The 23073-nt window shown below is 39.4% G+C and overlaps 1 protein-coding gene across 1 annotated transcript; it reads right to left on the bottom strand.

Annotated features, from left to right (window-relative positions):
* Window positions 1-2913: 2913 nt before the first annotated feature.
* On the bottom strand, window positions 2914-22714 carry LOC134654557 (RNA cytidine acetyltransferase). The gene is made up of 19 exons (XM_063510013.1): window positions 22517-22714; window positions 22213-22307; window positions 21976-22135; window positions 21669-21805; window positions 20984-21146; window positions 20143-20285; window positions 19175-19451; window positions 17863-18078; window positions 16884-17111; window positions 15642-15787; window positions 14469-14616; window positions 12754-12893; window positions 11640-11777; window positions 10022-10218; window positions 7486-7652; window positions 5638-5800; window positions 5080-5162; window positions 3631-3770; window positions 2914-3031 (listed from the first exon to the last, which is right to left on the bottom strand). Exons 1-19 carry the CDS (start codon window positions 22622-22624, stop codon window positions 2932-2934), a joined length of 2949 nt encoding a protein of 982 aa, XP_063366083.1. The 5' UTR covers window positions 22625-22714; the 3' UTR covers window positions 2914-2931.
* Between the last annotated feature and the right edge of the window lie 359 nt (window positions 22715-23073).

The following is a 23073-nucleotide window of genomic DNA, read 5'->3' as shown; positions in this document are numbered from 1 at the left end:
ACCAGCCAAAAGACAGCAATAGACACATTAAACAGCCTGCAACGCACGGCTTGTTTAACAGCAACAGGCGCCTTCTCCTCGACGCCGGGGGCGGCCCTAGATGCACTGCTGGACATTATACCACTCCACTTGCAGGTGCAAAAGGAGGCCAAGCAGTGCATCTACAGAGTCTGCACGCTAAACAGGCCAAAATGGCGCTCTCAAGCATTAACCAAACTAAAGGCCTGGGTTTTTGCAAATAGAACCCTTAGCATGCCCACAGATGACACGCACACTCAATGTCACTTCACTAAACTGTACACAGTAGAAATACCTCCTAGAGACAAATGGTCTAACGACCAAATGTTCGTCGAAGAGGGAAGCCTCAATTGGTATACGGATGGTTCCAAGAAAGGCAATGATGTAGGATGTGGGATCTATGGTGAGAGACCTAAGCTCAGAGCTAGCGTCAGCATGGGCACACAGGCCTCAATCTTCCAGGCAGAAGTCTTCGCCATCAACAAATGTGCGGAGATCAACCTGGATAGAAACCTGAGACACCAGCATATCTACATCAACTCAGACAGCCAGGCTGCTCTGCTGGCACTAGAATCTCTTGAGTCAAACTCAAAACTAGTCCAGAACTGTAAATCAAACCTAAATGCACTGGCTAACTCCAACAAAGTCATACTTAGATGGGTACCAGGGCACTCCGACATTAACGGAAACGAAGAAGCGGATGAACTTGCTAGGAAGGGCGCAGACACACCCCTGGTCGGCCCAGAACCGTTTTGTGGAATCACAAAACGGGACGCATATTCTCTGCTCAACAACATGGAAAAAGCGAGAGCAATCGATTGGTGGAAGTTCGTCAGAGGACAAGAACACTCGAAAGCTCTAATCAAAGGGTTCAACAGCAAAACTGCTAAGGAGCTTTTAGGGCTCAAAAGACACAAAACTTGCGCGGTGACTAGAATTTTGACTGGACACTGCAAGTTGAACAAACACATGTTCCGAATAGGGAAAAAACAAGATGCGACATGCAGGTTCTGTCAGGAGTCAGAGGAGACTGCTATGCACATTCTCTGTTCCTGCGGACCACTAATGTCCAAAAGAAGTACCTACCTAGGGCGACACATACTGGAACCCTATGAGGTACAGAGCATTACGGCCCAAAGAATCTGGAGCTTCCTGGATTCAACGGGCATCAGTAGTGAACTTTAAAGGGCTGTCACAATAGATCATAGCTTGGTCGAAGCGACACTCAAAGGCCCACAAAACCCCAATAATAATAAATAATAAGTTAGGTTCTCTCTGGATGTTTCGGTAGGTACTCTTCATGTTCATGTTCGTTGTTTGGCTAGGTTGCATCATCTCTAAAACTCGGAATCTCTTTTCTAAGAACTTCTTGAACATGACCATTGTAGGTAACTCTGTGAGGTTGAGGTTACTTGCTTCTTCTTCCCACTCTTTATGTGTCTCGTTGTCTAACTTCTCAACAATGATGTGTATAATAAGTGTATCCCATGAACTAGTATTAATGTTTTGTACTTGCAGCTTGTTAAGGCACTCCATAGTTGTATCTAATATCTCTCGAATGGCTTTAGCAGTGCCCGCGTGAATTTTCTTTTGATTCATCAACTTGCTTAAAATTGAATTAACAATAACTCTCTTGTTGTTGTACCTGTTCTGCAGCGTGAGCCATGCCAATTCGTAGTTTGTTTCAGTGACGGCTAGATGATCCAACAGTTGGGCAGGTTCTCCAGACAAGTAGCTTTTTAAATAATGCATCTTTTGAACGCTGCTCAAGTTCTGTTTGTTGTGGATGAGTGACGTAAACATGTCGTAAAACGAAGTCCAATCTTGGTAGTTACCGGTAAACTTCGCTATATCTATTTTCGGTAGCTTCACGTCATCACTGCTTGTGCTTGGTGTTGGATTAGTGCTGCTCGTACACGGCGTCGAACCCTCTAGCATGTCGGTCATCTCTGCTTTTAAATCTATAAACATTTCTTCGCATGCTGAATATACATCATCTTTGAAATATTCGTATTTCGCTTTGTCCGACGGTGTTGATATTTTTATCAAGGCTCGATTGTTTGCTACGAACTGACTGAAATAATTTTCTATGGATTCTTTTCTTGTCTTGATGTATCCTCTTGTTAATCTCGCTTTTGGTGTTTTCTTGAAGTTCACTTGCGCTTTGACAATTAAATCACAAATATTTTCTTGCTCCGCTATTAATCCCGGTATTTCTTGAGACATTTTTAGGAAATCTTGTTGTTACTTTGAAAAATTCAGATGGAAAAATATTTTCGTTTTGTTTGACGTGAAATTTTTTTGACGTGTTCTATGTTTTTAAATGTTCTAAGTCACTGATACTTAAGTTTGATATTAAAGTCTATTACACTACACTTAAAGTTCACTTTTGATTGCACTATCTATGTTACTTAAGCCACTTTAGTTCTCAGCTCGAAGGACCACTTTGATTAAACACGTTGCTACGTTACCAAAACATTTATTCTTATATTTGACAGTTATATATGTATATCCTACGATGAACTAATGTTATCTAGTTTGCGTTAGTAAGAGCGCCATCTTTTGTGAAATTTGGTCATCAAACTAAACATTTGTAAATATAAAATAATTACAAACCCCGAAAAATCTGCCCAAAATCACATACTAAAAATCATCAACTTCCAGGTTTTTCCAAGTTTTCCGACATTACGTCTATAAACAAATGTAACTTTTATAAATTAAAATACTGCGTAAATTTATGTAATAATTCGGAAAATTTATTAGTTTTACTATTGAAATAATATACAAGAACAAATAGAATTTGTTTAATAATGCATAACATTTGATGTTTATGTTGTGTGTATAAATGCATCACTATGCATTTAAGGGTTAAATGCTAAAAGGAAACTCGTGTCGTACTAACGATCAGTTTATTCACACGTCTTTGCGGCTGTGTCTCTTTTTCTTCTTCTTGGGCTCTCGTTCTAGAAGATCGTCCAACTCCTTGCTGTCATCGCCCAGCCGCTTCTCGCCGCTGGAAGTTACATTTTTAATTTTAATAAGGCCCAGCCATATAATGCAAAACTCAAAATTTGCTACTGGAGTTTGAACCTATAGTGCAGGGAATAGAGTTGATTTTTATTTGTTTGAAAATTTATTGAATTAAAGGAAGTGCAACTCTGTTCCAATTGAATATGGTATAAATTTCATTGAACTGAAGAAGTACTATAGTTATTGTCACATTCATTAACACATTGAGTGACGGGCACCCGCTCGGCGGGTTCTCTTTTCGTAGTCGCTTTCCTCTAAAAAGCGGAAAAACGCTGGGATCGGCTAAGAGCGTAGCGCTACCAAAACAAACATATTTTATTCAGAGCAAGTTTATTCAGAGAAAGTATTCCATTTTTAAGTAAGTTTGTAGAGCCGTTATACGAGCTTCTAATCAATGCAAAAAATAAAGAATTTTCTGCAGTTATAAACTGAAATAGATGTCCAAGCCCTTCAGTGACCGAATTTCTCAAAAATTAACCATTTCAGAGATATTTAAATACACATTTTGATAACAAAGTAGCGCCATCACGAGCCAAGCTATCACGAGGTAAACAGACAGATGATTGAAGTGACAACACATACCTTTTAACAGAGACAAGTCCTTTAGCCTTAGAAGCTCCGAGCGCTTGGCCCCAGTCCATATCGGAGCCCTTAATGCGGTATTGCGCCAAATCTTCACCCATCAGCTTTGATAGCTCCTTGCGTTGCTTGCGTTCCAATTCCTGGAAATATACTTTTACTTTTACTACAAACATAAGTTTTTTCCCTAATTACCTAAATAATAACCTGGAACCACGCATAATATTAGTATTGTAATCTAAATATTATCAGAATTAACCTTTCACTGCACCGTAGACAAAGGAATCGTAGTATAGGGTATTTGACTACTAGTCAAATAAGTTTCTTTTTTGAACTGTCAAAACGATTTTGCTACTATGGAATTTATATGAAACACTAGCATGTGACGTCACGATCAAATTACCTACTCTTTATAGTTTTATATGAGTTTTAAAATAGAAACTGTGTCAATTGTGTGTTAAATACAGTCAAATACCCTATTCGTTTGTATTCCGTTGTATACGAGAAAGTAGCGAAAAATATTGTGGTCGCAACGACTCGTAAATCTAAAGTAAATGGCGCTGTAAAGCTTTGGTATCCTCCGATAGCGGTGCCGTCATATGGCGGCCGTCTCCATACAAATACTACGACATCCATATTTAGCCGTATTATTTAGTATGGAGACGGCCGCTATATGACGGCACCGCTATCCTAGGAAAACCGATCTTAAGGCGCCATCCTTTCTTTGTTGGATTGTCTAGTTACACATACGCTTCACAACCTATAGTTACCGAATAATGTACGAAGCGGTCCAGCGCCATCTGCTTGGCTATTTATTCGCTTCACTAACTTACTTAACCTTTTGGACGCCAATGACCGATATATCTGCACCGTAGGTTCAACGCCAAAGACCGATTAATCGGTCACAGACCACAGAGCAACATCGACCTACGTGCATATACATAAGGTTCAACTTCAGTTTTGACACTTCAATGATGTGGCGTCTGAGTGACAGCTTTTGTGTTTGACACGGCGTGGAAAAGGTTAACACTTGTTTCTCAGATTATGATATTCGTATTCTGAACTGTAACTGACCGTTCATAGAATTATTTCTTATAACTTTCTTTGTCATTTATCAGTCTTCTGACATCCCTCACCATCTTATCACGTTCTCAATAGCACCATCTTATTAAGTATCAAATTGCACTCAAGTTGTTTTTAGTCAGTCAGCTCGGTTAGTACGCCGCATTCGCAGAGAATAGTTACAAAAATTGCAAAAAAAAAGTTTTACAAGAATCACATAGAATTTATTAATTCTCTGAGAGTACTGAAGCTATAAATACTGGTGACATTTTAATGTCCCAGAAAGATTATAAGCCTCAGGTGCAATGAAATAAAAGTTATAATATATTCACCTCATTTATTCCTAAACATCCACAAGGAAAATGCTGAAACACCAAGCAAAACAATTACCTTAGCGGCCTTGCTAAGTTCGTCGTTCAGACTCTGCTTCACTGGCCCGTTCGTGTCTACCTCGGCGCTCATGTCTTCAATACCTAGATAAAGAAGAAATACAATTAATTAGCAACGGGGAAGACTTAGGGCTCGTTTAGACGGTGCGAGAACTCGTATACGATTTTAGTTACATTGCGGATCATTGAGGTTACGTCAATTCGGCCGACCGATCAAATGACGCAATGTAATGAAACTCGCATGCCAGTTCTCGCACCGTCTAAATGAGCCCTTATTTGTTAATGAACTGCTTTATATTAACAATGTGTTCACCCTTTCATTTAGAGGATATAACCAAAGGGAGTAGCCATTAACAGGCGTTCCCCTCTGTCAAAAATAGGCGGCCAATGGTCATACACAATGTATGGACTGACGTTTATCTGACATGGCTATTTTTACATTACGTATACATTTGACGTGCCCTTTCCCCGCAAAAATCGGCGTGCGTTAGCGAGAGATGGTTGTAGGGTGGCTAGAGGGAACAAATCAAATTGACTATTACAAAATATCAGACATTACCTATTTCCTTGGCTACAGAATGTTCTAGCACCGTGTTGAAGCTGGCGTTGATTTTCTTGCAGGCCTCGTAGAACTTGGCGAGGATCTGCGACCCGGGCAGGCCGAGCTCCTGGGCTATGTCGTCTGGTTCCTTCATTTGGAAACCCATGGCTACGAATATCACCTGCGGAATGACGTTACAGTTACTCTTTTGACTCTAAAGCTTTGGATTCCTCCGAAAGCGGTGCCGTCATATAGCGGCCGCAAAAAGACTTAACTTTAACTTTAATAATTTACTTGGAGGATGAAATATCATCAGAAGAGGAAAATAATCGTAGTACGGAAGATCATTTATTCAAATCTCGTGGTAAAGAAATACAGAAAAGAGATTTTAGTACAAAACGGCTTCACCGCTGTCCAATAAAACGTTCACGATGGCGGCACCGCTTTTTGACGTTATGCTTTGGTTTCCTCCGAAAGCGGTGCCGTCATATAGCGGCCATCTCCATACAAATACTACGACATCCATATTTAGCCGTTTTATTTAGTATGGAGACGGCCGCTATATGACGGCACCGCTATTCTAGGAAAACCGATCTTTACGGTGTCAATCACCGCCCTCTAGGAAACCGCGTCATTTGGTTTACATAGACACCGTTCTAGTGACGTCATTCACCGCTATATTACGGCCGCTATATGACGGCACCGCTTTCGGAGGAAACCAAATCTTAACGAACATTACGGCCCAAAGAATCTGTAATTTTCTGGATGCAACGGGCATTAGTATAAACTTTAAAGGACCGTCACATTAGATCAATGCTTGGTCGATGCGACACTCAAAGGCCCAATACCACCCCAATAATAATAATACTCTTTTGACACTGCTAAGATTTTTTTGAGATTCACTCTAAAACTGAATATTTTGATATTTAAAAGTATGTTTTGGTTGGCTCGTTTCCTAAAGACAAGTTTGTTAAATTAAAATGAGTTTAAATTATTTTGAGTTATGTGAGTATGTAATTTCATTGCACTCGGAGCATGTATCTTGTGCAAATATTTTACCAGCGCAAACCCGCGGCGTAAGAGACCCGCGCTATCTGTCCTCCGGAGTAAGTAAAGACGCAAGTAGTCCGCATCTTATTTAGCTTGAGCATACAGTTCGTGCAAGTCGCGCAAGTCTGACCTATTTACTCCAGCTACTTGCGCCGTGTGCAAGCACCATAAACCACAACCACGTGCATAAAAGTAACTATAGTGGAATTATTCTTAATTGCGTTATTTGACACAACTATATAACTAACCCAAATCGATTGTCACAGCAAGCGATTACGATTGAATGGCACCTAGACTGAGGTATCGAATTGTGACGTTTAGTGAATTTCTATTTGAGATTTAAATAAAGCTAGAATTATATGGTTAATAAATAATAATAAGAAGATATAATGAATTGAATAAAGCTTTGTTATAAATATCAAATTATTGTAATATGGATGATTTATAACAAAATTTACCTAGATTTAATAATGTTTAAAAATTTGACGTGTAAAATGTATATTTTATGAATAAAACATTGAATTGAATTGAATTGAATTGTTGCGACCTAAAATGAAAAATTTATATCGATTTACTTAGACGACTACCGATTCATAACGGTGGTGTCCGGCCAACCCTAAATTAAAAAAACAAAGACGTAGAACGTAAACGTTCGCAATGCAATTGTCTTCCTTTGTAATTTCGATGTGCAAGATATTTTACGTTCTATTGCTGTTGTCAGTGTCAAATAACGCAAATACGAGTGCACAAAGTACATATAAAGATAAAAGTGGAATCTGTCATTATAAGCTAAATATTTTAACATTTTAACCATACCTGTTGCACAGCATCCAACCTAGCGACTTTGGCATGGAACACTAAGGTCGCTATGGGAGCTAGTAAGTCAGTTATGAGCCTGTAGTCCGCCTGCTGTCTGCAGTAGGACTCCAACCGTGCCAAATCGTGATTGGATAAGTGTTGGCCGATTAATTCCTTCGTGAGCGCTGGAAAATAAAAACAAACAGTTGTTAGTAGACATGCGCGAAACAGTGCTTCAAAACGTAATTATATATCACATCACGTTTTCGAAAACGTAACATTACACAGAGATATCACATCACTCATCACTCGGTATATATCACCGGAACGTAAACAGCGCTCGGGCGCGCGCGAAATGGCACGAGAAGAAGAGCGAGCGAGCACTGAGTGCGAGTGCGAGCGGGATAACAATAACGGGATGGCATGGCGAACAAACATGACATTATCGCCCGTGGCATTATACATTACGCGCACTGTGTATATACTTGAACTGACCATTCATATCGGCGCGTCAATGTATATTGAATCAAATCTATTACGCGCGCTTTGGCCGGTCCTTCGCGCTACTGTAACGAGTGATGTTTGAAGTAATGGTTGATTTTTCGTAGTGATACGTAATGCCATATTACGCGTTCGAAAGATATCTCATTTGTGATATTACGAGCATTAATTACACATGTCTAGTTGTTAGATTGTCCAATAGTAGTTTATGTGACTGCTACATAATGAAAGGCATTAAAATAGGAGTGTGGGTTTAAGAAACGAACGAAGTGAGTTTCTTAATAGGATCACACCAGTGTTTTAATGCCTAATTATGTACAGTTACATGAACTACTATTAGACAATCTAGTCATTTCCTAGGACAGGTGGTCATTTCCTACGGTTTCTGAACGCATTATACACCGTGTTTTTATTGAATTCCGTTAACTTCAGGGTATGGTTAAGTACGTTTAATAGAACTAAATGGAATGGTTAATTTAAAAAAAAAAATTTTTTTTGCTTTTTTTACAAAAAAAATATATATTTAAAAACTAATTAAATGTAGCATATAGCGTTGTTGTAACAACCAAACAATTGAAATCTGTGACATATCAATGTGATTACGAACATCGATCGACCGAGATTGTACTTAAGTTTTGTAGCAAATGTATGAATTCATTCTAAACACTAATCAATATGTAAACCGGCCCTAAGGCAAGTGTACACGCTTGTAGAAGCCTTATAGCAAAAAAATAAATTATTGATTATCTCCGAAATGGAGTTAATTAGAATATCGGTGTCTTTGAAAAAGTTACTTTATTTAAGCTCAGGAATGCACCCTTGAAATTAACGGAAATCAAAAAAAACACGGTGTAGAGCACTAATGATATGTGCGTAGATACAGCAGTGTATAAACATTAACGCTCTGTGCTTGTCCAGACGCCATCGGATATATCGGAGCGGCCAAGGTGTTCACTAACATCTGAACAAAGCCTCTATCATCAAGACTGCAGTGCATGTACAAACATTTTTGAGTACTTTGGCCTCTGCGATATATGCGACCGATGCTTATGGCGACTGTCCATCATTTTATGGCCAATGATATTTTTGATTAATTTTCTCATTCCATCCATCTAATGTCACACTCGTCTCTTTCTCTTTCGGTGTGCGGGAGCTCGTTAGCTCGTGCACATTTCTCGCTTGTCCAGCCGCGACTAAAGGCAACTTGTCCAATTTGTCACAAGGTAAGCGTTTCAATTTTGGAACGCCTATAACCTATCTTGAGTTATAAATCATTGTTTATGGCAACATTTATCGGCAATTAATAAGTAGACCATTCTATAACTTGGACGAATACTTTGGTAAGATATTTGATGATTAACATAGACCTTGAACACACTCCTTTACTTTAAATTTTAATTGTTTTAGACTGTTATTATTATTATTTGTAGAATTTTCTGATGTCTTGTATTAATCTGTATAACGTCATCAATCTTAATTTTAATTATGTGTTATTTATTATCCATATTTTTGACATGTTCTGTTTAAATTGGTCTGATACTGTGTATCAGGGATGTTGCGGATGCAGATTTTTTGACATCCGCGGATGCGGATGCGGATGCGGATGCGGATGCGGATATTTAAAGGCTCACATCCGCGGATGCGGATGTCAAGATTAGGTACTTAGAAAACGTCAAATATTACATTTTTAGTATTTTTTTTATTTAAAAAAAAACGAAACGTTTAGTATTTGAGGAAGAATATAGGTGCGTTATATTTAATAAACAGTAACTTGGCCGACTTTTCTGGATCTAGACGATTTCGTTAAATAGGTAATGACGAAATTACCTAGCACTTACGCCGCCGCTAAGACGTTCCTGTACCGACTTGTTCGACATCCGCATCCGCATAAGCTCCGCATCGATTTTATGCAGATGCGGATGTTGAAAATAATGCGGAAGTTCCGCGGTTGCGGATGCGGATGCGGATGTTCGCAACATCCCTGCTGTGTATCCACTACTGCATGGACTCTTCCTTATTTGCAATAAAGATATTGAGTATTGGGCAATATTACCAGGTTTGTCGACGCTGACGCTCTCGTTGACTAGCGTGGGCAGGGCTAGCGCGGCGGGTAGGGCGCGCAGACTGCGCCCTAATAACCTGGTCAAACGTGTTCTGAAGTCCGCGCTATACGCCGCCAGCCACGAGTTGTCTCCGAGCGCGCGGAGCATTATGCACGAGTACTCGCCGGTCAACTCGTTCGCTTTTTGGCTGAGGATTGATAATTATACTGGATCAACCAAATCTTGTCAGTAGTAAAAGGCGGCAAATTTGAAAAATCGCGGGTTAGCAACACTGTGTTCGAATAATTCCAAAATCGCGTGTCATCTGTGTGTTATCTGTGGAATGTGGATCGTGAATGACAGCCATCATCTTATTGTTTACATTCTGAATCGTTTCTATTTCAAGAGAAATCTCTGCTGTCACCATTAAATACCGATTATGCATGACCGCAAGCAAAGCTAAGGTGCCTACAATGTACAATCATGCTCGTTGACGGTAAACATTACTAAAATTTGAGGTTATGATAATTCACTCGAACTGACGTATGAAGGGCGGAAAATAAACACGTTTTGGTTCGATGTACATTGCTGCTTTTCTTAGCACAATTCTGCTCTTTGAGTGTTACCCTACTTTAATTTGCAGTACATTGCTAATAATATAACGGCACCGTAATATGACGGCACCGTTTTCGGAGGAATCCAAAGCTTAACTGTTTACAGTGAGCCCTTTTAAGCTTTGGATTCCTCCGAAAACGGTGCCGTCATATTACGGCCGCTATATAGCGTTGACTGACGTCACTAGAACGTTGTCTATGTAAACAAGATGGCGCGGTTTCCTAGACAGCGTTACGTTACGTTGACTGTCAACGTAACGTAAGATGACGGCCGTCATGACGGTGTCTATAGTTTCGTGAACGTTTTATTAGATAACGGTGACGCCATTTTGAATAAATGACACGAAATTTGAATAAATGATTCCGTACTACGATTATTTTCCTCTTCTGATGATATTTCATCCTCCAAGTAAATTATAGATGATCAAGCAAATCTTGTCACTAGGAAAAGGCGCGAAATTCAAATTTTCTATGGGACGTTATCCCATCACGCCTACATTTTTCAAATTTGCCGCTTTGACCTTGGTGGATGACGTTGTGTTATGACGCCGTGGTACTTTCCACATGTCGCCACCGTAAAGACGGCCGTCTTTTGCGGCCGCTATATGACGGCCGTCATATAACGGCACCGTTTTCGGAGGAATCCAAAGCTTTACTGGACATCTCAGGCCCCGGTCGTTCTTGACCGCCTTGTGCCCGCCTCAGTGCTGCCATCTTTGAAAATTTTGAGCGTAACCGATAGTGGTTGAGAGTGGTCGATTTCAATAATACTATAGTATGTAAATAAAATGGATGCCTAAGTGAGATGTAGTTAGGTCATGCCGAAAATGTACACTTAGGAGCTGTTAGATCATTCGAAGAAACTTTTGTGAACCTGTGTGATTCCTAGAACTTGTATTTCTTAATGTGGTTGGCTCTTGTCTTCAAAATTTCAACACAAAACTTGGCCAAACCATAAGAGAGCCTCCCGTCATACAATTTTTTTTTAATATAAATTAGTAAATAGAAAACTTACCTTAAATAAACTGGCACGTATTTCTGAGACTTCCAGAATTTGAGAAGATCTTCTGTGAGGCCGAAACTGGTTCCCAGGTAGTCTAAGTGCTCTGCTTGCACTTCCGATAGCCGCTTAAGGAGAGTTGGCGGTTTTGCCCTAAAAGAAGAAAATACATACAATACAGTATTTTAGGAAATACAGTTTTTTAGTAAAATATGGAGGTAATATTGAATTACCTCTAAGCGTCGGACACAGCAAACACGGCTCCTGATGCCTGACAAAAAACCGGACAAGTGCGAGTCGGAGTCGCCCACCGAGGGTTCCGTACTTTTTAGTATTTCATGTTATAGCGGCAACAAACATTTTATTTTATTTTTATTTATTTATTTAAGAAACAAACAGTCGTTTACAAACAAGATTACTATAATATTTCTTACAATAAGACCTACATTGCCGTTTGTATTGTTTTCGAGCCTTAAAAATACATCATCTATGAAAATTCCAACTGTCATGATAGCTAGCATGGTTCATGAGATACAGCCTGGTGACAGTGGTGACAGACAGACGAACGGACAGTGGAGTCTTGGTAATAGCTAGGGTCCCTTTGGGTACGGAACCCTAAAAAGAGCCACAGGCAGCATTTAAGCACATTTTTAAACCCGCTGGCACTGAGTATTCGATTTTAAGTGCGACTGCTTGGCTTTCTAGGTATTCTAAGAGTAAGGGACCTTTATTCTTTATTTTCGACCGAGCGCTAGCGAATGTCTCCGTTTAAGCTTGGACAAAAATGCTTTCGTATTATGTCCGGATTTTCTCGTCCACAGGTCGTATTTATCAACCGATTCTCGTGAAAATTTGTGAGAAGGTTCAAGAATTAAATATAATTTTTATCGGGAATTTATCAAAATGTCGAAGCGGCGGAATGCGAGATTTACTGCTCACAGAGTAGTTCATAATTTATAATTTATTTTTTGCATATATGGGTTTTACAAGATTTTAAAGTATTTATACGTTCCAGCATAAACCCCGTTGGGGCACATCAATATACATAAAAACTAAATAACTAGGACTTAATTAACAATATTAAGATACTCCTTTATAGTTTATCTATTATTGATGGTGGTTCACTCACCTGGGTACAATAGTCTCCGTGTGCAGGTCGCCCCGTCTGTCGAGCATTTCTTCAGAGTCAGAATGCTGCTCGTCCAAGCAGGGGATGTCACCCGTGTAGTATGAAGCCAGCTGTTGCAACGCTCGCTTGCCGTAACCCATCTGTTTCAAATATAAGGCTTTCTCAACTTAAACTTTAACTGGGTAAACGAAACTCAGGGATACAAAGAAAAAGATGAGTTGACGACATCATAGCAATTGCAGGAAAGATTTGGAAGAATAATGCTATAGACAAAGAGAAATGGAAAAAGATGAAGGAGGCTTTTCCCCATAAGGGATCACACATCGTGAAAATATAACAAAAGAAAAGTCAATTTTATAACGGATGTGCGAGAAACAAAGCTTAAATAATAATTGTAACTTAAACTTTGACTGTTCTAATGTTATTTATCTATCTAAATATATCGACTGACTTAGTTATGTATTTTCTTTAAGGTATCGGTAAAGAAAATACACAACCAAATAAAATCACTTTATGTTTCGAAAGACCTGAATGCTGGTAAAGGTCTGGTGGTGAAAGATCGTGGGCCCGATTCCCAACTCGTACAGTCGCCATCAGATATATCGGAGCGGCCAAGGTGCTCACAAATATCTGAACACGCCTCTATTGTCAAGGCGCTAGAGTGCGTGTTTAGATATTTTTGAACACCTTGGCAGCTCCGATATACCTGATGGCGACTGTACCAATAAGTCTAATTGAACTGGCGTACAAATTATCAAAGGATATTTTAATCTAGGGATCCTATTTCCTTCATCTTATAATATAAAATGTTGTTTTCGTAAACAGAATTGCCTGCGTCAAGTCCTACAACAGGGTATGGTAACTTGAACCTTTTAGGATTCAAACTAATTAGATTTGTCGATGCTTAAGCTTTGGATTTCTCCGAAAACGGTGCCGTCATATTACGGCCGTAATATAGCGGTGAATGACGTCACTAGAACGTTGTCTATGTAAACAAGATGGCGCGGTTTCCTAGACGGCGTTGATTGTCAACGTAACGTAATAAAGCGGTGCCTTCATTTGGATGACGGCCGCCATGACCTTGTCGATAGTTTCGTGAACGTTTTATTAGATAGCGGTGACGCCATTTTGAATAAATGACACGAGATTTGAATAAATGATTCCGTACTACGATTACTTTCCTCTTCTGATGATATTTCATCCTCCAAGTAAATTATAGATGGTCAAGCAAATCTTGTCAGTAGAAAAAGGCGCGAAATTCAAATTTTCTATGGGACTATATCCCTTCGCGCCTACATTTTTCAAATTTGCCGCTTTGACCTTGGTGGCTGACGGTGTGTTATGACGCCGTGGTACTTTCCACATGTCGCCACCGTAAAGACGGCTCTTTTGCTGCCGCTATATGACGGCCGTCATATGACGGCACCGTTTTCGGAGGAATCCAAAGCTTTACACTACGAAATGGCCACAGTAAACCTGAAACGCTTAACGTAATCAATGGAATGTGACTGCACCATCGCCCACACTGTTAACTGTACATCGGTGACCTGTATACCTAATTTCAAATTTGTATGCCTGCCGGCGAAACATAGCGTTCTCGAATACTTTTTGTACCTATCCAACACCTATGTTTACAAATAAATAATTTGTCTTGCTTGTCTTGGTGGACCTTATGCCTTTCGTGATAAGGCTGTATATTTGCTGTTTGTACATACCCGCTGGTAAGACGGGTGCGTGGCTATCCTCACTATTCTGGCGCCGGACAGTTTGGGGAAGTCCCTGTCTCCGAATTGCTCGCAGATGTTCCAAGGGATCAGGTCGCCTGCCGCTTTACGACCGCGCCCGAGGTTGTCGCGGACTGATCTGAGATATTATGGTTCATTAGACTCATAAAGTAACAACGTAAAAAAAAAATATTTTACAGTACATATATGGTCCTATTTATTTTATTTATTTATTTATTTTTATTTTTCAGGAGTACCAACAGCTACAAAAACATTATACAGATTTAGGTAACAATACAAAGCCAATTACAGGTACTCACAGATAGAAATGGAATAAACAATATATCAAACTTTGCGCGCAATTTCACACAATGCTATCACGTTTTATACATTTCAAAAAAAAAAAAAAAAATAACAATATTTACCCGCACTAGTGCGTAAAATAGCACTTTTCGTGCGAATGTCAAATTTTAAAGGGTCATATGTACTGTAAAACGTTGTACGATACACGTGCGAATAAGTAATTCGCAACTCGTGTCGATTTAGAACACTCCCTTCGGTCGTGTTTTAATTTATCGCCACTCGTTCCGAATTTCCTCTTTTTTGCACTTGTATCGTAAATAACTATTATACTCGTGATATAATGGAGAGCTTTTCAGTCGAGTATCGTGTTAAGGCCACGAAGCTTGCTGAGTGGCCTTATTGGGTACGATATTAGTTAAGGTATTAGATGATATTCATAATGAGTCTGCAAACATTATGTCGTGTCCTGCACCCCTAGCACATGATTGGCGCGACAGTATCTCGCGGCGAGATAGACTACCCGTCTTTTTCTAACTATGTATGTTAATAAAAGAGGGACGGGTAGCGCGGCTGGTACCCAGAAACTTTTATTTTGTTTTAGAATTTGGAAGCTTGTCTTGGTCTGTAATAAAAGTTAAAAACAAATGTTGGAATGTGTCCTCTAAAGGCATTTGAATCCAGGTGGGTATATTACAAATTTATGGCGTTATTCATAAACGGCAGCTAACTTAATCAGTTGATGATCGTCGTTTGTCCCTATCTGTCGTTATGCCATAGAGAGGGACAAACGACGTTTATGAACAATGGGGCTAAAATATAGAATTTCTATCGGAACACGTCGAAGATTTTACCAATACTTACTTATCAGATATGTTGCCCTCGAGACACAACTGTACCACACAGAGTACTTCAGGCATAGACGTAGCATTGGGCGGGGTGGGCGCGAGTAAAACGAACAAGTTGTGCGCAGGAGCGTCTGCCAAGAGTTGAAGGTCGTTGGGGCTGTTCTGAAATGATATAACGATTGGTTTTCAGTGTTTTTTTTTATATGATATAGGAGGCAAACGAGCAGACGGATCACCTGATGGTAAGCGATCACCGCCGCCCATGGACACCCGCAACACCATAAGGGTTGCAAGCGCGTTGCCGGCCTTTAAGATGAGAGTACGCTCTTTTCTTGAAGGTTTGTTTAAGTGTTATAACACTCTTTCTGACCATTCGTGCACCTTATGTGTTTGCAATAAGGTTTATAAATGGTTAAGTTAACTGTGTGTTTATAGTATGGTATGTACCATTAATTTTTATTTGTTCATATGCCTTGTTCACGGGTAACTGAACCCGTCTTCAGTAACTGAACCCAAGATGCATGTAACTGCGTCGAAATATCGGGAGCTCGAAAACAATACAAAAGGTAATCACGGTTCATGTCCCGGTTGATATAAGTATAGTGAAACTAACCGTGAATTAGTAACTGTTTTTGTTATGTAACTGGAATTGAAATAAATAAATAAAGCCTCAGCTTCTAGTACTAGTAGCAGTTCAGGGCGTCTTTGTATACGGAACAGTTTGCAGGCCGTTGAAGATGGCGCTGTGACCCTTACCACAGAATAAATAATAGTACTAGGTACAGAAGATTCACTCACTATTACGACAAATATGACCGCCAGGTGGCGCAAGCGCGAGTAGGCGTCCGTTCCGTAGCGGTGCGCGGGCACTACTATGGCTAGACACCAAAATTGGTGTGGGCCGCATGTACTTTTAGGTACTTGTAGCGACGCGACAAAATCGCGGAGTGAGCCACGCCTACATACAGATTATAGAAAACACTACCGTAGCGATTCGATAGTTAAGTTTTTATTGTCAAATTAAATTCTCTAAATTCTTCTAAACAACAGAGCCATACATTTATTCAGTTTTAAGCTCTGCTCGCGAGGTCTACAGCTCACAGAGCCACTAAAGTCTATTTTTTTATTCGGTAGACTGAAATGACAGTTAACAGTATGAACATGAAATGTCATTCCATACTATTAACTGTCATTTCAGTCTACCGAATAAAAAAATGGACTTTAGTAATAAAGAGTTTAGGCACGCTTCCGAACTAACCTTGTAGTGACTAGCGACGTATATAGCGACAAGTCTGTGCAGGAACGCCTCAGCAGCCTTATGGTAGCAGAATAGGGCGTCTCTGTTCACTCGGAACAGTTCGCAGGCCGCCGGGGGGGGTGCTCCGACCCCTACCGGGGGTGCGGGGGACTCCAAGCATAGTAAAGAGTTGAGCCAGGCTTCCACAGGGTCGCCGGAGCGGTAACGGATAGGCTCTTCTAGCTTTATCTGAAAGGTATAGCATATTTTTAAAGCCTGCAGGAGGCAATATCGATGGAAAAAGAATGATAATATTGCATCTGAGTCAGCGGTGTCTTTGTAGCGGTCAGGATTCGAAAGAATAATTATCAATGATAGTTATCTTGATAATTATTGTGATTTTTATGCCTGATATTTATCGATTTGATAATAACCTAAAATATAAAAAACGCCCCAATCATTATTTTTTACTATCAAAGAATTCAAAGGAAATAAATATAGCACCATCCATACCTGGGATAATTATTTCTATAATTATCAAAGACTATAATTATCTGGATAATTTCGAACCCTGGTAGCGGTCCAACGATATTGATTAGCAGATAATGGGTTATAAACATAATTTTACTTTACAAGAGCACCATATTTCAAATGAGGAAGCACGTTTCGTCTGAAACATCACGAGCTGGCCAGCGGTGACTTGAACGCGGTTCAATGACATCTGATCTGATATCTAGATACAGTGGTACGAGTATGAGCATAGAATAAATATTAGTACTAGGTACAGAAGATTCACTCTCTAACAAAACGCGTCTACGACAAATATGACCGCTAGGTGGCGCAAGCGCGAGCAGGCGTCCGTTCCGTAGCGGTGCGCGGCTGGCTATTATGACTAGACACCAAAATTGGGGTGGGTCGCATGTACCTTTAGGTACTCGTAGCGACGCGACGAAATCGCGGAGTGAGACATGCCTGGTACGAGGTTATAAAACTTTCTTACCGGTGCTGGAGCGTCGTGTTTCGTCTGTAACATCGCGAATAGTTTCAAAGAGAGCGCGCGGCCCGTTCCCTCGTACCCAGAAACCGTCGACGATAGCAACGCCAGCGGTGCCTTGGTAGCGGCCGCAGATACGTGCGTGATGGGTATGGCAGCCGCTTCGTCCACTAGTACGAGGTCGGCGGCGCTTAGCAGCGAGTGGTCGTCTGGTGTAATGTACTGGAATGGAATAGTTATTTGTACAACAAGAGATCAAAGTTTGATATTTCTTCGAGTGCTTATTTTGATTCCCGTGCAAGCGAAAGATTCTATAATAGATTCTAATTTAGAATCTTGAGCGTAGTAAGGGACTCAAAAGCGCACGAGATGAAAATAACTTTGATCTCGTGTAGTACACAACATTTTTCACCTCGGCAGTGAGAACATATTAGAGAACCCGAAAAATGTATTCCTTCTTCATCACTTACCTCTATTCACTCATGTTTTCTTAAGATATACCAACAATTAAATTTTCACCTCAGCAAATCGAACAAGGGTACTTTGCTACTTAAAAACAGTGAGCAAAATCGCATTTTGCTCACTGAGTGAGCAAAATCGCATTTTGGTCATTTTGTCTCACTCGGTGAGCAAAATGCGATTTTGCTCACTGTTTTCAAGTAGCAAAGTACCCTTGTTCGAGCTGCTGAGGTGAAAAAAGTATTATTATATTATATCACTACATAGTATAAAACAAAGTCGCTTCCCGCTGGATGTCTGTCCCTATGTATGCTTAGATCTTTAAAACTACGGAACGGACTTTGATGCGGTTTCTTTTAAATAGAGTGATTCAAGAGGAAGGTTTATGTATAATTTGTTAAACCGTGCGAAGCCGGGGCGGGTCGCTAGTTATATTATATGACTAAATAAGTCAATCTATCTCATGAAAGCGCCGAGCGAATTTGTTTGACGCTGATGCTATTAGCGACGAACGCCATTTTTTTTTAAATAACTGGGCTCGTTTTAACTTGACACTAATAAAGTGGAAACTATTCAATCAATGCATGTCGTATTATTTGACTAAGGTTGGAGTATGACAAATCTAACAGTTTTGAATGATTCACGGTTAGTTTCACTAGACTTATATCGACCGGGATATGAACCGTGATTACACTTGATTACCTTTTGTATTGTTTTGTATGACAAATCTGTTTGTCAATAGTTGACATATGACAATTCAGTTACCACAAAACGTCCTTCTTCAGCCGTTTAACTCGAAATAACGCTTTTTCTTAGATTAATCTTTGTGTAAAGCCATTAGAATTCAGCCAACACTTACTTGAACAGTCTGCCTCGAATTCCTAGCAATGTTGATCCTCACAATCGCCTTCTTAAAATCCGGGTTCGTGGATCTCAATATATTATAATCTATATGCTCCTGGTATAAGCAGGCATCCAGCCCTTTCAACACAAACTCGAAGAGGGTGATCAGGTTCTCGGGGTGGGGAGACGTGACGTAGATGTTGACGTAGCCGAGTGCTACGGCGGCGGCGACCGCGAGGCCGAGGCAGGCCGACTTGCCGCGGCCTCGGGCGGCTGTTAGGCAGTGGGGAGGCCTGTAACAAACATTATTACAAAACTTGACGTAGCCGAGTGTTGACATAGCCGAGTGCTACGGCGTTGGCGACCGCGAGGCCGAGGCAGGCCGACTTGCCGCGGCCTCGGGCGGCTGTTAGGCAGTGGGGAGGCCTATAACAAACATTATTACAAAACTTGATATAGATAAATACATAGAAAAAAATCCATAAATCATAAAATACATATTCTTCCTTAGATTTTTTTTTCCATGTATCTGTTTTTTTTTTATTTGTATTAAAATTATAGTTTTTTTTTTATGTAATTCGACATTGAGAGACCTTATACATCTCTAAGTAATTGTAATACGTTAGTTTGATTTGATAGTTGCAGTTAGTTGTATTTTATAATTGTTGGTGAATTATTTATTTTTTGCTTGTATGTAAATTCAATGTTGACGTGTAAAAGTGCCCTTGTGGCCTGTTTGCTGAATAAATGTTGAAGTTGAAGTTCCAAGCAATATAATATGGGACATTATTTATGAAAAGGGACCTTATTGTCGATGGCGCTTACGCCGCACAGCGTCGTGGGGCATTGTATTTATATCGGAGCATCGTTAATAATGCCGTAAGCGCCATCGACAATAAGGTCCCTTTTCATAGATAACGTCACATATTTCCCGTCCATCGCGAGAAGTAATACCACTCCGCATAGGATTAGTTGGTAAAATACCTGGAAGTTTTTGAAGCCAATGTGTCAATAATGGCTATAAGAGCCGTCGCCTGGTCGTAGGTGCGACAGAGAGCGACAAGAGGCCCCGCGGGCGGCGTGTCGGACAGAGACGACACTAGTTCCGTCAGCTTAGGGTTGGTGCGCTGAAATAGATATAAGAATCATGGTGATACACAAATACAAATAATTTATTGAGAAAAGTATAGTACAGTGGTTGCTCTTAAAGACTAAGAATTTATAAAGACAAGTGGTTTACAAATCGTTTACGAATCGAATTATTACGAATGATTTGGAAGTTAATTTTTTTTTTAATCTTTAAGGTCTTAATTTTTTTTTATTATCCCCATATATTTTTTTAAGGGTTCGTAACACAGGCGCGTTTTTCGGGCGCGGCGTGAGCGGGGCGCGCCGCTTTTACATATAAAACGCTCACGTCCCGCTCACGCCGCGCCCGGAAAACGCGCCTGTGTGACGAAGCCTTTAAGTTTCCAATGTATTGTGATAAATTGCTCATTTTTTATCTATTTAACTAGATTTACAAATACAAATACAAATGCATTTATTTCATTACTTTTTACATCAGTTCTTAGGTATAATATAAGGGTTAGGTAGGTAATTAGTCCATCTTAGGTACATGAAGTAAGTACAGTATTTATCTAAACATTGTGCAACAAATTGTGTAAGTAATGAAAAAGGTGCGGGTACAGCTTGCTGAATGTAAACCCGCCCTTGGTCAGCTAATTGGAATGGTATTAAGATTAAATATTTTTTAAATTCACAATAAAAACCAAAACTTAGTTATAAAATTCAATGTGTGTCAACATGTGTAGTCTGATTATACCTCCGGTGTAACATTGACAGGTTCCACTTGCGCCGTTTTAGAGGAGACCGGCAGCACCGTGAGGTTGTCGTCCAGGATGAGGCAGCGGGGATTATCGGCAAGGGACAGGAGGAACCTCTCGTTGAAACGGTTCACTACTGTGTCGTGAGCCTCAGTTTTAAATCTGAAACATTACAATATTTAAAGATTTGTTATATTTTATCATTTCATTTGTATAAATCCCAACTGTTTAATTAACAATAGAAACAGTGTTACCCATTTAAATTATTTTTTTTTAAAGTAATATTAAAAAAATACTTATAATAGTTTTAATGAAAATTCATTCACTGGCATCAGGTCCCCTCAATATGTAGATGTGCCTCGCCCCCAGACATGTTGGCTGTGATTACCTACAAATAGCTAACTTTTCAAACAATATCTATTAATCTCTGTTTTATTTGTGTCACAAACCAAAAATTCAACCTATCAAAAAAGTTGTCATTCAGGCATAATGGCAATTGGCACTCTTTTAAACTAAAGTGTCATTCTATGGAACTTGCTAACTATGTAAACAAGTCACTAGTAAATTCATCATTCAGAGACAATTTCAATATGGCGGTTTGTTTACATAGCAAGTTCTATAGAATGACACTTTACATTGTATTGAGAAGAAATGGGTTAGGTACAAATAAGGATTGCAACTAACCTTGAATGGACATCCATAGTAATGGAATGCAGTTGTCTCAAGGAGTCCATGGTCTTGAGTAAGAATATGATAAGTCCACCTCCTTCAACCGTCTCCACTGTGCGGGCCAGCAAGTTGGGCGTTAGGGCTTCAAAGTCCTGGAAAAATAAAGTTATACTTAGCTATTATTAATCAGCAATTATGTGACAGCTTAGTCGAATTAAAGAAAAAACAAAGTATAACTTTGATAGAAATGAGCAATTATGAACTTATACTAAAGTCACTGTTTTTAGCCACAAACATAAACGAGTATTCAAAGTAGAGTCACCTGTAACACACACACTCCATATGTCTGACCGAGCATAGCATGACTCTCGGAGTAATACCGTCCATGGATGGTGGTTGCTACCCTGAACGCATCAAAAAGTGATTCTTCCGACACCTCCAATTTACCAGCTGCTATTTTCTTTGCCCGTTTACGACCGTGACTGTAATTTACATGTAAAATTTAAAATTATATATTTGTTAAGAGCATACAAATAACTTTCCTTATTTAATTACTTACTTGCTTATAGCTTCATCTTTGTTTTTGTAGCACCAGAGAACTGTTGGTCTAGACTTGACTGTTGATTTCACCAAAATATCATAAAGTATTGGCACCTTTAAAAAAAACACAAATACATGATGAAATGTAATCCACACAAAAAGTACTCAATTTTCTACTGCATTCATGATTAGCACCTTTATGTTTGTACATCCAGGATAATGGGCACAGTATGTAATATTTAAACTCAATAAGCCTCCATCTCATACCGTGAAAGGCTATCTTTAAACACACTTACACACACAGAACCTTAAAGTTAACCTACTTGATCTCTGCTCTTATCTCCAACCAACAGAAACATAGTACGGTGGCCCAGCTTGACTCCATTCTCTATCATAACCCTTATTCTGTTGTCAATCTTCTTTTTAACCATTTTAATAAATTCTTGTGAATTATAAAATTTATAAACAAAAACAACGTTAGAATCTAACCTCGAAGATCATACCGCAGTGACATTAGGCATAACCTCAAAATACATTGTAAAGTTTGACAATTATTGAGTTTTGTTATTTTGAAATATCACTGAAGATGGTGGAATTATTTATATTTAAAAAATTACTAGTGTACTATTTAATTATAATGTCAAAACGTTTATCACTTCATATTTATTTATACAAAAAGTTTGAATTAATTCTTTCTTGATTATTCAAACTCCTACAAAGTTATTGAATGCATAACAAAACGCAGTTCATTTAGTGTGACTATGAAATAAATATTAGTCTATGTATTCACTTTTCACTCTTTAGTTATATAAAGTTGGTAAAACCAATTTGTCAGCAAATAAGAATCAAACAAAACTATTCTCATCCTTTTCTTTTGGGT

Source organism: Cydia amplana, chromosome 15 (assembly GCF_948474715.1).
Source record: "Cydia amplana chromosome 15, ilCydAmpl1.1, whole genome shotgun sequence".
NCBI classification, from domain to species: Eukaryota; Metazoa; Arthropoda; class Insecta; order Lepidoptera; family Tortricidae; genus Cydia; species Cydia amplana.
The sequence above is the reverse complement of the archived record's forward strand: the minus strand, read 5'-3'. Positions and strand labels throughout refer to the sequence as shown.